Genomic DNA, 14734 nt, shown 5'->3' with positions numbered 1-14734 from the left:
TAACCCATTCTTATACCAATTGGAGCTTTCTCACAAGGTGGGCTGCTATATAAGAGAGTGAGTTTCCCATCACGAGAGGTATCAATAATAGACTCAGGCCCACATTTTTACCCTAATTCAAACAGCACATCAAAGCATGAAACTGGAAAGTCTTGTGGTCAAGGAAGTGGGTTTCAGAGAGAGAAAAATGTGGTTTGAGCCACACCTCCACCACCTCTCAGCTGTGTGACCTTGCATAGGTGACCTCCCCTCTCTGAGATCAAGTGTGCACATTTATGAAATGGGATCACCATCAGCCCCTAAGGTTGTTGCAAGGAGCAAATGGAAGGATGAAGTAAAAGTGCTGGTAATCAGTAAGGACACAAAATTTATCATCACCACCACTCCCACACTAACAATAGCTCCTGTATGTATTGTTATTTGTATGTAGTAATAATAACTGTAAAAGTTGTAGTCACAGTCATCATAATAGCTAGCATTTGAGTTCTGACTAAGTGTGCCATGAGCTCTTCTAAACTTAAATTTATTAAGTCATCAGATCATCCCAATGAGGCAGGTACTGTTTTTATCTTCACTCTACAAGCGAGGAAACTGAGGCACAGAGAGGCGAGGCCTCTTGCCTGAGGCCACAGAGCAGAGAGCGGAAGCTGGTGGATGCTTAACCACATCTATGAGCCTCTCCAGACGCCGTGCCAGCAGAAATGAACGCCCCCAAAGGCAGGTTCTTAGAGCAAACACAAAATGTCTGAGCAGGGGCAGGCCCTGGGGATCCCTTAGAAAAATTGAAGGCAGAGAAGGGAGGGCACATGCCGGGGTCACCCAGCCAATCAGCAGTGGAAGCCCCTCCTGAGCCAGTCAGGGTGGGCTTTCCACAACATCCGCCTGCGAGCCCCGCGTGGTTTCACAGGCGGGGCCTGGGGTGAGGGCTTCCTAGAAGAGAGGATGTCAGGGCAGTGGAGCCACTGCTTCCGGGGGGTTCATCACCCACTCCCTCCCATCTCCCATCACGTCTACCAAAAGGGTGCCCGCTGATGCCGGTTCTCTGCGGCCCTGGCCTCAGGGTCTCAAACTCCAGGCCAAACGGGGCAATGAGGTAACATGGCTATAGCCAGCTCCCCGGGTCTGGCTCAGCCTTGCTCAAGGCCCAGAAAAAGACCGGGAGAAGAACACAGGGCCCAAAGGAGGAGGAAGAGAGGGGTGAGAAGGAGGGAGGCAGGGAGGAGATGGAGCCCGTCTTCCCCATCCTCTCTCCTGTCCTGGAGTCCAAGAGGGGCCGCTCCAGGTCAGCTCCCAGGGCGCATCCGCCAGCCTCCCATCTCCCAGCCACCGCTGCCGGCTCAAGGAGAGCATGGGACCCGGGCCGACCCCACGAGCCCTGGGTCTGGGACTTGCGGTGAGACAGTCGGGAAAGGCATGCCCTCTTCTCCCTCGGTGGCCAGGCTGGTCAGACGCAGGCCAGAGGCTGCAGGAGGCCAACGCTGCCACCCTGAAAAGGGAGCCTCCGGAGAACAGAACTGACACAGGAAAATGGAGCCAGGAGGTGGGAAGAGCCTGAGTCTCGACAGCCTCCTCTGAGCTCCTGGATGCAGCCCTACGAAGACAGGTCCATAAAACCACAGTGTGAAACACAGCTGGATTTGTCACAGAAGAAGTGACAATACCCACTGCTCACTGTGACTTGGGGTTGGTGGAGGCTCAAAGGAGACAGAGGGGCTGGAAAGCCATGCTGTCCTCTATACAAGAGACAAAGGCCACCTTGGGGGTGAGAATGTCACCCGTGGGGGCTGGATCACACGGAGCACACCCACTTTCTGAGGATACCTCGGCCAGCTCCAGGAGGGGCCAGTCCTGCACCCGACTGTGGCTCTGTCTGCAGACTCCTCCCAAGGTAGCGCCATCAAAGCTGAAGAAGCCAAGCTGTGAGCTCTCTATCAAGACTGGCCTGTATTTCAGTTCTGGAAATACAGAATTTCACCCTTGTGCCCCATCTCAGGTGACAGCAGGTTGCAAACGAAGAGGTGCTGACAAGACCCTCCACGACTTGAAGGAAAAAGAAAAAAACAAGGAACGAAAAACATCTGACAGTCCAAGAAAACTCAGAACCGAAAAGCTGCCCGGCACAGGAAAGAAAACCTCCATGCATGCCAATTAGATGAACTGTATTTCATGCCAACATAATTCTGATTTTATCGATTCCAGCCCCTGCAAGTTTGAAACCTGCAGCCCCTTGGATTAGGAATCAATGCGGGAAAGGAAATGGTCATTGGTCTTAAAAACTCCTTCCTTCTACTTGGAGAGGTAGTGGGGAGAGAGCGGGAAGAGGACTCAGGTCTGGGAGTTCATGATCTGGCTTTGACGAAGACATGCTACGTGGCCTGGGGCAAGTCGCCTCCCCTTTCTGAGCCTCAGTCTCCTGGCTGAGCATGTAGGGACTGATCAGAGCCCGGGTCACAATCTGGGTCCTGCAGGCCAAATGCTATTGCCAGGCTCTCTCAGCAAAGCAGAAGTTCTGGCCACCCTGGCTGCATTTCCACAGGGTAACAACAATTGGCTGACCTGAATGGTGGCCACCTCTTGGATGGGACATGTGCTCTACAGTCTGTGACAGTCCCCACCCCACCCAATCTACTCGCTCACTTCCTTCACCTGCCCTGCAGGCACCCGTGTTTGAGACCCTGGATTGGGGTCTGCTGACATTCAGTGGTGGGCCTCCAACATTCAGTGACTCTACATCCAGCTTCCAAAGGAGGTCCTAGCACAGCTCATCACAAAACTTTATATCCTGCACTCTCAAGTCCAGGCCCTACAGAAGAAATGGTAAAACTGGGAGGTGGTGGTAGTGGTGGTGGTGGGTAGCTTTAAATTTCAATTTAGTTGAATCCAAAAAAAAAAAAATGGAATAAAGAAAAAGAGTAAATAACTAAACCAAAATAACTAAAACTATCCAAAATTAAGCACGAAAGATGGAAAAAAGATACATTTAAAAACAAAAACAAAAAAAATTTTATAGAGCTGATAAAAATAAATTCAAATATATCTATAAACACAATAAATATAAGTGGACTAAACTCTCCTGTTCAAAGATAGAGGCTGATGGATCAGATTTTAAAACTGTAACCTTATACTGTTTATAAAAGAAGTACCCAAAATCTAAAGATACAGAATGGTTGACAGTAAAAGGATGAAGCAAGATATATCATGAAAACACTAATCAAAAGAAATCAATAGTAGTTTTGTTAATACTGGACAAAATACGTACTAAGCCTTTATAAGCACTTTATAGGTATTATTTCATTTAATCTTCAAAATGACCCATGATGAAGGCACTTTTTGACAGAGGAGCAAACTGAGGCACAGAGAGTTTAAGTCATTTCTCAAAGAGGCAACACTAATAAGACAAGGAGCTGGGATCAATAAAAATAAAAATCATTATATTATTAGAGTAGCTAACATTTACCAAGCAAGACTAACTACTGCATAATATGCAAAGTGTTCTCATGAGTTTTCTCAAACATTGTCTCATCTAATCTTTGCAGCAAGCCTGGGAGGCAACTTCAATGCCCATTTTACAGATAGGGTGATGGGGACACAGAGAGGTTCAGCAACTTGCTCCGGGTCACACAGCTAAGAAGAGATGGAGCTGGATTTCCGAACTCAGTATCTTAGCCATCACGCAGAGCATGGCAAAAGCAGAACGGGGGCAGGACACCCAGGAAGAGCGATCTGGGAAGGGCTCCTTGGAAGACCAGGAATCTGAGCTTGGCTTTGAGAGGAACAGGTGAGAGCAGGTCCCCTACCCTGAGGGAGCAGAACGTCCCGAAGCTATTGCTGCTCACCACGCGGGAAAGAGCCGGAATTGGGGCTGGTGCAGGGTGAGGTGCTGAAGCACCTGTGGGCAAGGTGTCAGTGCTCAGCCCAAGAGGCAAGACACAGGGTAGGCCCTGCGGTTGGGGGAGAACAAGGGCTGGCACAAAGGGGGTCACAGCAAAGAGACCTGTGACTTCCTGTGCCTTCTCAGCAAGAAAGTGACAATGCCAGACCCCCAGCAGATAAGGAACTCAATTCATAATGTCAGGGTCAGAGAGGAATTCCAAAGAGATGACCCAAGTAGCCAGAACAACAGAGAAAGAACCCCAGCAAATCAGTACAAAGGACAACTACCCACCAGAAAGTGGGTAAAGGATGTGAACAGGCAATTCTCACAAAATGCACCCACCTTCACTGCCACTTCCTGCCTAGACCACTCCCTGGCCCTCCGGTCTCCACCCTCACCACCCCCCAGTCCATTCTCCACACACAGCCTGAGGGATCCCATGAGAACTAAGTCAGGTCCTGTCCATCCTCTGCTCAAAGCCTTCCCGTGGCGCCCACCTCACCCAGAGCAGATAAAGACCCCACAAGGGCCCACAAGGCCCCACATAATCTGGGCCCATCACCCCTCTAACCTCACTCCCCTAGTCTCTCCATTAGATGCTCCCCTCCAGTCACACTGGCCTCCTCACTGTTCCTCAGACACACTCCTGCCTCAGGGCCTTTGCACTGGCTGCTCCCTCTGTTTGGAAGACTCTCTCCCCAGGTCCCTGTATGGCCCCTTCCTCACCTCTTGGAGGTCTTTGTACAAATGTCACTTTCTCTGTCCATCACTCCGGGACCTTACTAACTCTCACAGCCTGATATATATATACATATATATTTTTTCCCCATAGCAGCCATTTCATCTGAACAAGTATATACACTTCCTCTTCATTCATTTATTGTCTGTCCCTCCCCCACCAGTAGCATGTCAGAACAAAGAGAAAGGGGTTGAGCAGTTTTTATTCACTTTGTACCTTGTACAATTCTTGATACACAATAGTTGCTCAATCAACAGCTGGTGAATGAATGAACAGCTCCCAAAACCTGCAGCACCAAGGTGGCTCTTCTGGAGGTAACCAGGAAGACTGAAAGGGGTCTGCTAAGAAAGGACTATTCTCACTGTATGAGGCACTGTGCTGTCCTCTCCCCCGCCACCACCACCTTGTGAAGTTTTCTCCTGCGCCACCTAAAATCCTTGGGAGGCCTACGAATGTTACACGTCCCACGCTCTGGGAAACACCCGCTCCCCAGTCATCCCCCTGCATCAAGAGCTGATGCCAACACCTCCTTAGGGATGGACCATGGTCCATCCCCAGGGGCACCACACTCCTGATGGCCATGGAGACAGAGGCAACAATCGAATGGCAAGATCCTCATGCTGTGTGTGGGTGACAGCTACATCACCCACATACAGAGGTATGGGAGATGCAGGAGACACTGAAGATGGTGCAGAGCCCTGAGGCTATACCCTAAGCAGACATTCTGCAAAAAGCATCCTTGACACTACATCCCGCTGCAGCAGTTGTCCCAGAAGATGGCTCCCAGGATGCGTGCTGCTTAGGCCCAGAATGTTTGATCAAGTCATTTACGGAGATGAGGATGAGAGGGTAGGTGGGAGGGGAAACAGGTCTGGAGGAAGGCGAGGGCCAAGCACTCAGTTTGTGACATGTTAAGTAGGAGGTGCCCGTGAGACATCCAGCTGGAGGCTGAGTGGGCAGGAGAACAAGCCCAGGTTTCGGTGACAGGTCCAGGCTGGACGTCATTGGACAGAGATGGGGCCTACAGCCACAAGAGTGTCCACACAGAAACTCCTACATGGATGTTCACAGCAGCATTATTCACAATCGCCAGGAAGTGGAAACAACCCAAGGGTCCATCAACTGATGAATGGATGAAACGTGGCCTACCCACACAATGGAGCGTGATTCAGCCACAAAAAGGAGTAAGGCTGTGACATACGCTACAACGTGGATGAACCTTGAAAACACTCTGCTAAGTGAAAGAAGCCAGACACAAAAATCTCCATATCCCATGATTCCACTTCTGTGAAATGTCCAGAGTAGGCAATTCACAGAGACAGAAAGTAGATGGGGGCTTGCCAGGGGCAGGGGGGGCGGAAAGGAAGTGGCTGTTCGTGGATCCAGAGTTTCTTCTGGGGGTGATGAAAATGTTCTAAACTTATCGTGGTGATGGTTGCACAACTGTTGAACATATTTTTAAAAACAAGCCCACTGAGTGGATGAAGCCACCGCAGGTGCAAGTCTATACAGAGAAAAGGCCCATGGACCACGGACCACGGTCTCGGCCCCACTGGCGCCTGGGGGACGAGAAAGTGAGGAACCAGCAAAGGAAACTGAGAGGAAGGGGCCACAGAGGCAGAGACAAAGGGACCAGGGGACTGGAGCAGCAGCTGCCCCCTTTAGACAGATGTGCGCCTCTGGCTTGGCCCCACCTGCCTCAACCCGCTCTCGTTACATACCAGGCCTTCACGGGGCCAGTCCAAGACTGGAAGCTCCGAGGGGCAGGCACTGGGTCTGGCCTGCCCATGACCATGGTCCTGAGCTGTGCCAGCAGCCAGTGTGCAGTAAGCCCGCCAGTAAGATCTGCACCAGGAAACGACTGAAACACCGGTGACAGTGCATCTCCCCTCTGGCACCTGCCATCTGAGCACCAGGGGCATCACCCAAAACCTGAATCATTTTCCTGGAAATGCTGATGGAAAACTCAACAAAGCCTGGAAATGCCAACTGTCTATCCCGGGCCTGGGCTGAAGGCTGAAATAGAATGTTCCAGCTATTCTTAGGCAACATTCAAATTCAAGTTCAGCTTTTTGGGGCTGTTCCCAAAGAGGCTTTCATTCTTGCCTCTTCCCCCTTCCCACCCAGGCTCCTCGACCCTGTTCGCCTACTCAATTCAAAGTTCAGCTCAAACAAGGGGGCTCAGAAGGCCACGGGGACATCTGCAAGGGCGTCAGAATTGGAAGGGGCGGGGATGGGGTAGGACTGAGGGTTCGGACTCAATTGCCCCGAGCTCATGGGATCAAATCTTTTAAAATCCACTGGAAAATGTGACAGAAAGGAGGAACTCAGGAAGGGTATGAAGAGTTCCCCTCAACCCCAGCTGTTTTCTGATGCAAACGTTCCAGCTGTGGGTGCCAAAAGCCAGGACACTCTGAGCAATTCTGTCAGGCGGGAGCATGGCATGTCCCCACTGGAATCTCAGGCCCTGCTGGCTGGTCCCCCAGTGCTCTCTGAGCCCCAGATAAACACAGCTGGAGACCGAGGAAACAGGGTGTGTAAACAGCCATTTGGTCTGGAGGGAAACACACAGCCCCGCTTCCTCACTGCTTCCTGTGGGCAGTTACTCCTCCACGGACTGCCGGCCGGCTCTGTCCCTCTCTCTGTTCTCCTGGGAACAGAGCCCAGGACTCCCACCAGACCAGACTGTGGCCCCTGGGGCTGAGCAGCCCTCCGAAACGCCTGGACTTCACATTGAAAGCTTAGAATCCACCAGGACACACAGGTCCAGCCCCAGTGGTTGTTAAAATAATTTATAGAAACTGCCACCCAAGTGGCCACTGGGATCCCAGAGTTTCCCAAGATCCAGAAACCAAGGCGTTTATACCTAGGGATCCTGGCTGGGTTCAGGGGGTACAGCTGGTGGTTCTTCTAATGGGTCAGATATTCAAGGTTTTGAAACCCAGAAAAGAAGGAACGGACCAGACACCAAGACACAAAACACAAGGCCACCAACTTTCCCAGACCCCCACCTAGGGAACTGAGAAGGTCAGCATTCTCGACACCAAGCACTTTAGCAGCTTAATTCTCCAAAGTGTTTCTCAATAGGCAGTACAGCCTGACGGCTAGGGGGCGGAACTCTAGAGTCAGACTCCCCAGGTTCGAATCATGACTCCTCCTGCTTACCTAACACGTGGCCTTAAACGGGCCACTTCCTTTCTCTGTGCCTCAGTTGCCGCATCTCTAAAATGGGACCGATCACAATGCCTACCTCAAGTTGTTCTAAGCATTAAGTAAACAAATATTTCATCATCATATCAACCCTGTCAGTACTATTAATATAAACACTGTATTGCAGATGGGAAACTGAGGCACAGGGAAGTGACTTTCCCAAGGTCACACAGCTAGTAAAGGACAGAGATAGAATTCAAATCCACACAGCCTGTGGCCGCAAAGCCTGGCTCTCATCCAGGAATCAGCAAATTTTTTTTCTGTAAACAGTCAGATTGTAAATATTTTAAGCTTTGCTAGCCACATCCCGTCTCTGTCACACATTCTTCTTTGTTTTGGGGGCTTTTTTAACAACTCTTTAAAAAATGTAAATACCATTCTTAGCTCATGGATTGTACAAAAACAGCCCATCGGCTGGATCTGGCTCACAGGCCACAGTTTTGCCAACCTCTGCCCTAAGTCACTACAGAATACCACCTCTTAAATGCTGAACTGATTCAAGTTTGGAAAACATGCTGAATAAATCAAATAACGCACGTCTGCAGGTCCAATGCAGTCCACAGGTTATCAATTCACAAGTTCTATCAGGAGCTGCCTCAGCCCCAAGGTGAGAGCTGAGTTACCTCCTGCATTTCCAGCGCCTGTTTGGGGATCAAAGCAGCTGCAGGAACAACTGTAGACAGTTCTCTGAGATCCCTGGGAGGGATAAACAGCAGTAGGCCAGAGGAGGCGCAGGGAGAGCTGGCTCCCACCGCCCATGGCTATGCATACTAAAGGCCTGTGTTCGAAGACAGAGCTGATGACTCCAAAAAGGGTCCGGGCCAGCTCAGAGGCTCAAGGGTCACCCACCATCTCCAGCAGAAAGTCAAGTTCAGGAATCCCTAGTACTCCTCCCCTCCTCTCTCCTTTCCAGTTCATGGAGCAAAGAGGCATGTCGCCCCAGTGAGCAGGTGCATGAATGAGGCACCACCAGCCAAATTAATCCACCAGCAGGGACCTCAGGGAACAGCTGTCAGACGTAAGGCCTCCAGGATGGAGCCAGGACAGACGCAGGCCAACAGGCACAGGCCAACAGGCGCCATCTCCAAGGGCTGAAAACCCTGGGCTGAGAGAGCGGTGGATGGTGACGGAGCCATCCACCCAGCCGGGAATCTGCCCAGGAGCCAGCTCTGAAGCTGAAGCTGAGAATCAAGACTTCCTGTGTCCCCACAAAAGCAGCACATCTTCCCCTGGTCCACCTTGCCCACCCAGCATCTGCCCCACCCTCCACAAACAGCCCAGATTTTGATGAGGGGGTCCCTCTCCCCCATCACTGGACTTTTGGCCCATGGGATCCAGTGATTGGTTCAAAGCTGGAATACATGACACAAGTCTGTGCCAATCTGAGCTTGCGTGTTCAGGGTGATCGGTTTAGGAGTGGAGCACCTGACTGTGGTCTCAGCCAATCAGGACCCCACACTGCTTTGCTCACTGTCATTGGACCATATCTCAGCCAATCAGAGGACAACACTACCCAGCTCATAGTGATTCGGTTAGGGGTATAGCCCAAGTCCAAGCACATGAGAGGAGACTAAACAGCAGAAACAAAGGCTTCCTGCAAAGGCTTCAAGTTAACGCACATGACTCAGGCCCAAACCATTCCTAATGTAACAACCTCCTGGCCACAGATGGCCAAAGCCTGGGTGACTCTCAGAACTTTTGTCAGAGCTACTGGAAGAGAGGCTCACTCTTCCCCACTGTCTCTGAACTTGAGAGGGTGCAGGGCCACAGTAACTACACCCGTCTGCTACCACGCTGATAGCAGATAGTAAAGCTGGGCAGAGAGAAAGAGGCAGGGTCCTGGTTTGGAGGCAGCCCAGCTTCTCAGCAGACTTCTCAGCTACTTGAACGAACAAGTTTTATTTTTTATTTTTTGATTAAGCCAGGCAGAGCTGAGTTTCCCGTCACTTCAAAATCGGGGAGAGGAATTGGCGAACGTCTCACCTTGAGGAGGAGCGGGTACTTGCAGATCCTCTGAATAGGAGACAGCAGGTAGCCCTCCAGAGGGATGTCCGTGGTCTTCCGGCCTCCCAGAAGCATGCAGCTCTGCAAACAGACAGGAGACTCTCATCAGGACTCAACAAGGGTGACAAAGAAATTTGGCCACCCTCAAATACTCATGGGAAGCACTCTCAAAACACAGCTACAGATGAAAATTGGAAGCAATTTAGCAAAACCTAGGGGAGGTAAAAATGTGTATATTCCACAACCAAAGCCTACACATGAAGCCTAGATCAGGGGTCGGCAAACTATGGCCCCTGGGCCAAATCCTGCCTCCTCCCTCTTCTGGCAAACAGCCACAACCGTTTGTCTCATGCTGCCTGTGGCTGCCTCTGAGCTAACTGCATAGTTGCTACAGAGACCCTGTAGTGGCAAAACTGAAATGATTTACTATCTGGCCTGCCAACCCCTGGTCTACAGAAACTCACATAGACGTGCACACCAGGACATGAGAACATGGACACTCAAAACTGCCATGTTTGAAAGAGCAAAAAAAAAAAAAAAAAATGGGAAGCAACCTAAATATCCATCAGCTGGAGACTGACAAAATACATGTGCAGCAGATTTACACAATCGTACAACCACGCAGTGGGGAAAACGGGAGAACCGAAGCTCGGTACAGCAATGTGGAGGCACCTCAGAAACATGTTCTTGGGCTAAAGAGGAAAACAAAAGGATATGTACCATACGAATCCATTTATACAAAGCTTTCAAAGACGTGAAAAACAAAACGAGGCATTGTTTACGGAGAATCTATCAGTACTAAAGTAGAAAGTCTTGCATGGGAAAGAAATGTACCAAAGTACACATGTGTGCTCTCCCACCACACCCGTCACAGTCCCGAGGCGCCAGGGCTCTCCATCTGCCCAGTGTACGTATGAATGAACGAATGAATGAATGAACAAAATGCCAGCACACCCAGCAATGAAGGAGTCTCAGCCTTCCTCAACACCATGGTAGCAGACTGGAAATGAAACAGGACTCTTGGAAAGGGATGCTCATCCTGTCCTTCATTCATTCATTCATTCACTCTACAAGTTCACACTGTTGCTTACTATGTGCTGGGCACTGTTCCAAGCCCTGGGGAACTGCCCAACAAAGCAGACAAATTCCCTGCCTCCAGTCAAGGTAAAATGAGATCAGAGAACATTTACCGTGTGCTTACCACGCCTAAGGCACAGTGCCTCGTGCTTCACCTGTGGGTAAAATTCATCCTCACAGCCCTGGAATAAGCACGGATTGTCATCTCCCTATTCCAGATGGTCAAGCTGGCACTCAGAGCCAGAAGCACTGGCCCAAGTCTCTCAGGGATCTTCACAGATCCTGTCCTTGGAGCAGCAGAGTCCCAGAGACCCCGGATCCCTGCTCTGGCAGGAGCTGCATGGCTCCCAGCCCCACGTCTACCCCTGGCACAGATGGGGGATCGGGGCTGTGGCAGCTGGGAGATGCCAGGCCCCACACTGCTCACACTCAGGCCTTTGTGCTCCGAGCCAGCGCTCCCCACGAGCTGCCCTGGCGATGTCAGCTCCGGGCAGAGAGAGGGGAGCCTGGGAGTGAGGAGTGCTTTCCAGACGCCCCGAGGGCTTGGCGGGAGAGAGGCCTGTCTCTTTGTCCAGGATCAAGAACTTTTCACAGGACTGTCACAGCCAACAACTCTACTTCACCCTAAACTGTTGTTTCACTTTATTTTCATTAAATAAAAAAAAAAAAAGCAAGCACACACAGAGCTATTCACCATTTGAATAAGATTACACTCCAGGCACTATGGGAAGACATTCTGAGAATTCTCTTTAAACCATTCTAATTCACAGAACTGATTCAGGTGCATTGTCATCCGCATCATCTTCCCAACCTCCTAACAGCAGCCATGCCCGCAGGTCCTAGATTCTTCTGTCCATCCACGCTCACCCCCCCTCCCCCCGCAGACCTCCTCCAGACCCATCCCTTTAACCCGCTGATCAACTTTTATGCAGAACGCTCAGCTTTGTATCTCCAGCCTGGCCCCTCCCTTCCCTAAACCCCAGACTCAAATCTCTGATTCTAGGCCCTCAGCCCCACCTGGATATCTAACAGGCATCTTAAACCTCACACATCCAAAATGGAATTTTTAAATTTACCTCCCATACTTGCTCCAGCCCCAGCCTTCACCATTTCAGGAAATTAGGCCTCCATTCTTCCAGTTTGGGGGGTCCCAAACCCTGGCGTCATCTTTGATTCCTCTCGTTCATTTACACCCCAAAGCCAACCTCACAGCAAATCGTGTTAGCTCGACAATCGAACTGGACGGGAATCTAAACACCTCCCACCACTGCCGCCCTGTCCTCACCACCATCATCTCCTGCCTGGACTGTTGCAGCCGCCCTATGGTGGACTAAATAGTGTCCCCTCAAATGCCATGCCCACCCCGAATCTCAGAATGTGACCTTATTTGGAAATAGGGTCTTTACAGGTGTAATTAGTTAAATTAAGATGAGACCATCCTGAATTGGGGTACCTGAAACAACTGGCTCCGTGCCCTTCTAAGAAGAGGAAAGGCAGAGAAGGCAGTCATGTGAAGAGGGAGGCAGAGACTGGAATTACGACTCCACAAGACAAGGAACCCCGGAGGCCACCTGACGCCGGAAGAGGAAAGGCAGGATCCTCCCCCCCAGAGCCTTCGGAGGATCAGAGCCCTGCCGACACCTTGATTTCAGACTTCTGGCTGCCAGAACTGAGAGAGACTCAATTGTGTTTTAAGCCGCCCAGTTTCTGATCACTGTTACGCCAGCCCTCGGGAACTCACACGAGCCCCCATCCTGGTCTCTGGGCTTTTCCCCTCACCCGGCCAAGGGAAGCCTTTCAAAATACAAATTAATTCACATCATTCCTCTGCTCAAAACTATCCAGTGGCTGCCCATCCCACTCAGACTAAAACTGAATTTCTATTGAAAGTACTGCCACCTGCTCCAACATGGACGAATCTTACAGACAGTATGTTGAGCAAGAGAAGCCAGACACAAGATCTTCCTTGTGTGATTCCATCCGTGAAAAATTCTAGAACAGGCAAAATTAACCTTCATCAGAGAAACTGGCAGAGCCTCGGTTACCTGTGGCTGCACAGAAGGACATGACTGGGAAAGGGCATGAGGGAAACTTCTGCAGTGATGGAAATGTTCTAAACCTCCATCCCGGGGGTGGTTCAGTGAGTGTATGCACATACGAACATTCATTATGCAGGGAGCACATTCACTGCGTGCACACTACACTGCAATAAAAAAGCCTTTTAAAAATCTCAGATTCTTTCCACTGTCTAATTGCTCCTTCATTATCTGGCCTCTTTCAATCTTTCCAACCTCATGTCCTTCTACTTTGCCTCTCACACTCTCCACTCCAGCCACCCTGGCCTTCTTGCTATTCCAGGGCCTTTGCACTGGCAGTTCCTCTACCAGGAATGCTTTCCCTCCAGATACTCCTTGCCTGTACTCTCATAGCTTTATCCAGGTCTCTGCCTAAATGTCACTCAAGACATAGTTTTCCCAAAGAGCAATCTAAAGTAGCAGCCACCACACTAACTTCTTCAAGCCTGCCATCCTTAACTTACTTTATTTCCTGCAGAGAACTTAATTCCACATGACATATTAGGTAAGTCATCCCCTACTAGAATGGCCATTCCATGAGAACGGGGACTTTTCTTGCCTTGGTCGCTGTTCTATCCCCAGTACTTAGAATGATCCCTATCACACGGCAGGTGCACAAGAGGAAGCTGTTGAATGAATAAATGAATCAATTATCCCCATTTTACAGATAAGAAACTGAGGCAGAGGAAGATGAAATCCCCACCCCATCTCTCAGCTAGTGTACAATAGATCATGAATGGAAAGCCAGATTGTGTCTGCTCCCAGTGCCTTAACATCCCATAATAGACTCGAGACAGCTCTTCTGCAGGTGGCCAGAAGCTGGGAGATGCCAGCAAGGAGGGAGACAGATGGTGTGTGTGCTGGCGCCCCACACATCCTCCCCTGCCCAATCCAGCCCAGCCCAGCTGCCACCAGGAAAAAGGCAGTTTGACCGACCAGGAAGGCTGCAGGCGAAAGAGGAAGGAAAAAAAGAAAAAGTGAGGCCTGTCCTTCCCACACCCCTGCAAACACCTTCCTGGCATCTTCCTGCTTCCCGAGACACAGCTGAGCCCAGAAGGTGGGAAGAGCCTGGGCAGCAGGACCACTGCAGAGCAGAACTGCCTCCGAGTCCCAGGCCAAGCACAGAAATGTGGCCCTGTATATGGTCTTGCACTGCCTGACCTGATCTTTGCTTTCTGCCCAGACTCTTATGAATGTAAGTGAAAAACTAGAAATGTAAAGATGCAATGAAAAGCATCAGTCTCAAACGCTTAAGACGCTTGAGACAAAAGTGGAAATCAGTTGGCCAGTCTGCCCTGCCTCAGATGCTCACTGGAACTGGGCCAAGCAACAGGAACTCACTAGTGAAGGAAGCAAACATTTTGAATCAAAATCCTGGAAATATTTTGCTGGAGACTGTGCATTAGAGAGAATGCAATTAAGAATTGTACTATATAGTTGAGCTCTCTGGGCACATGGTTAAGACTCCTTACGCCATGTCAGCTACCTGTTCTACCTTCGACTGCTGAATTCTGTAGGTGCTGCTTGGAAATAAAACATTATAGGAGGGGAGACGGGTGGTCTGTGACTGAATGAGCATGGAATTTCGAGGCAAAAGACCAAGATGTGAACCCAAGAGAAGCTCAATCAGTTTTCAAGTATATACTCTTAGAAAGTCACTTAATATTTTGGAGTCATCAGAACCAAAGGCCATGAGGTGTCCTCTAATGTATTCTTCTTCCACAGCAACAGAATTTTCATCTAGACACAGGGCTG

At 50.2% G+C, this 14734-nt stretch overlaps 1 protein-coding gene across 1 annotated transcript in view; it reads right to left on the bottom strand.

Annotated features, from left to right (window-relative positions):
* PREX1 (phosphatidylinositol-3,4,5-trisphosphate dependent Rac exchange factor 1) overlaps positions 1-14734 on the bottom strand; it is a 175770-nt gene that overhangs the window by 78855 nt on the left and 82181 nt on the right. Inside the window, exon 5 of the mRNA XM_031433651.2 lies at positions 9807-9908. Within this exon, the coding sequence (XP_031289511.1) occupies positions 9807-9908 (102 nt within the window). The remainder of the gene's footprint in view (positions 1-9806; positions 9909-14734) is intronic.

Source organism: Camelus dromedarius, chromosome 18, assembly GCF_036321535.1.
Source record: "Camelus dromedarius isolate mCamDro1 chromosome 18, mCamDro1.pat, whole genome shotgun sequence".
Lineage (NCBI taxonomy): Eukaryota > Metazoa > Chordata > Mammalia > Artiodactyla > Camelidae > Camelus > Camelus dromedarius.
The sequence above is the reverse complement of the archived record's forward strand: the minus strand, read 5'-3'. Positions and strand labels throughout refer to the sequence as shown.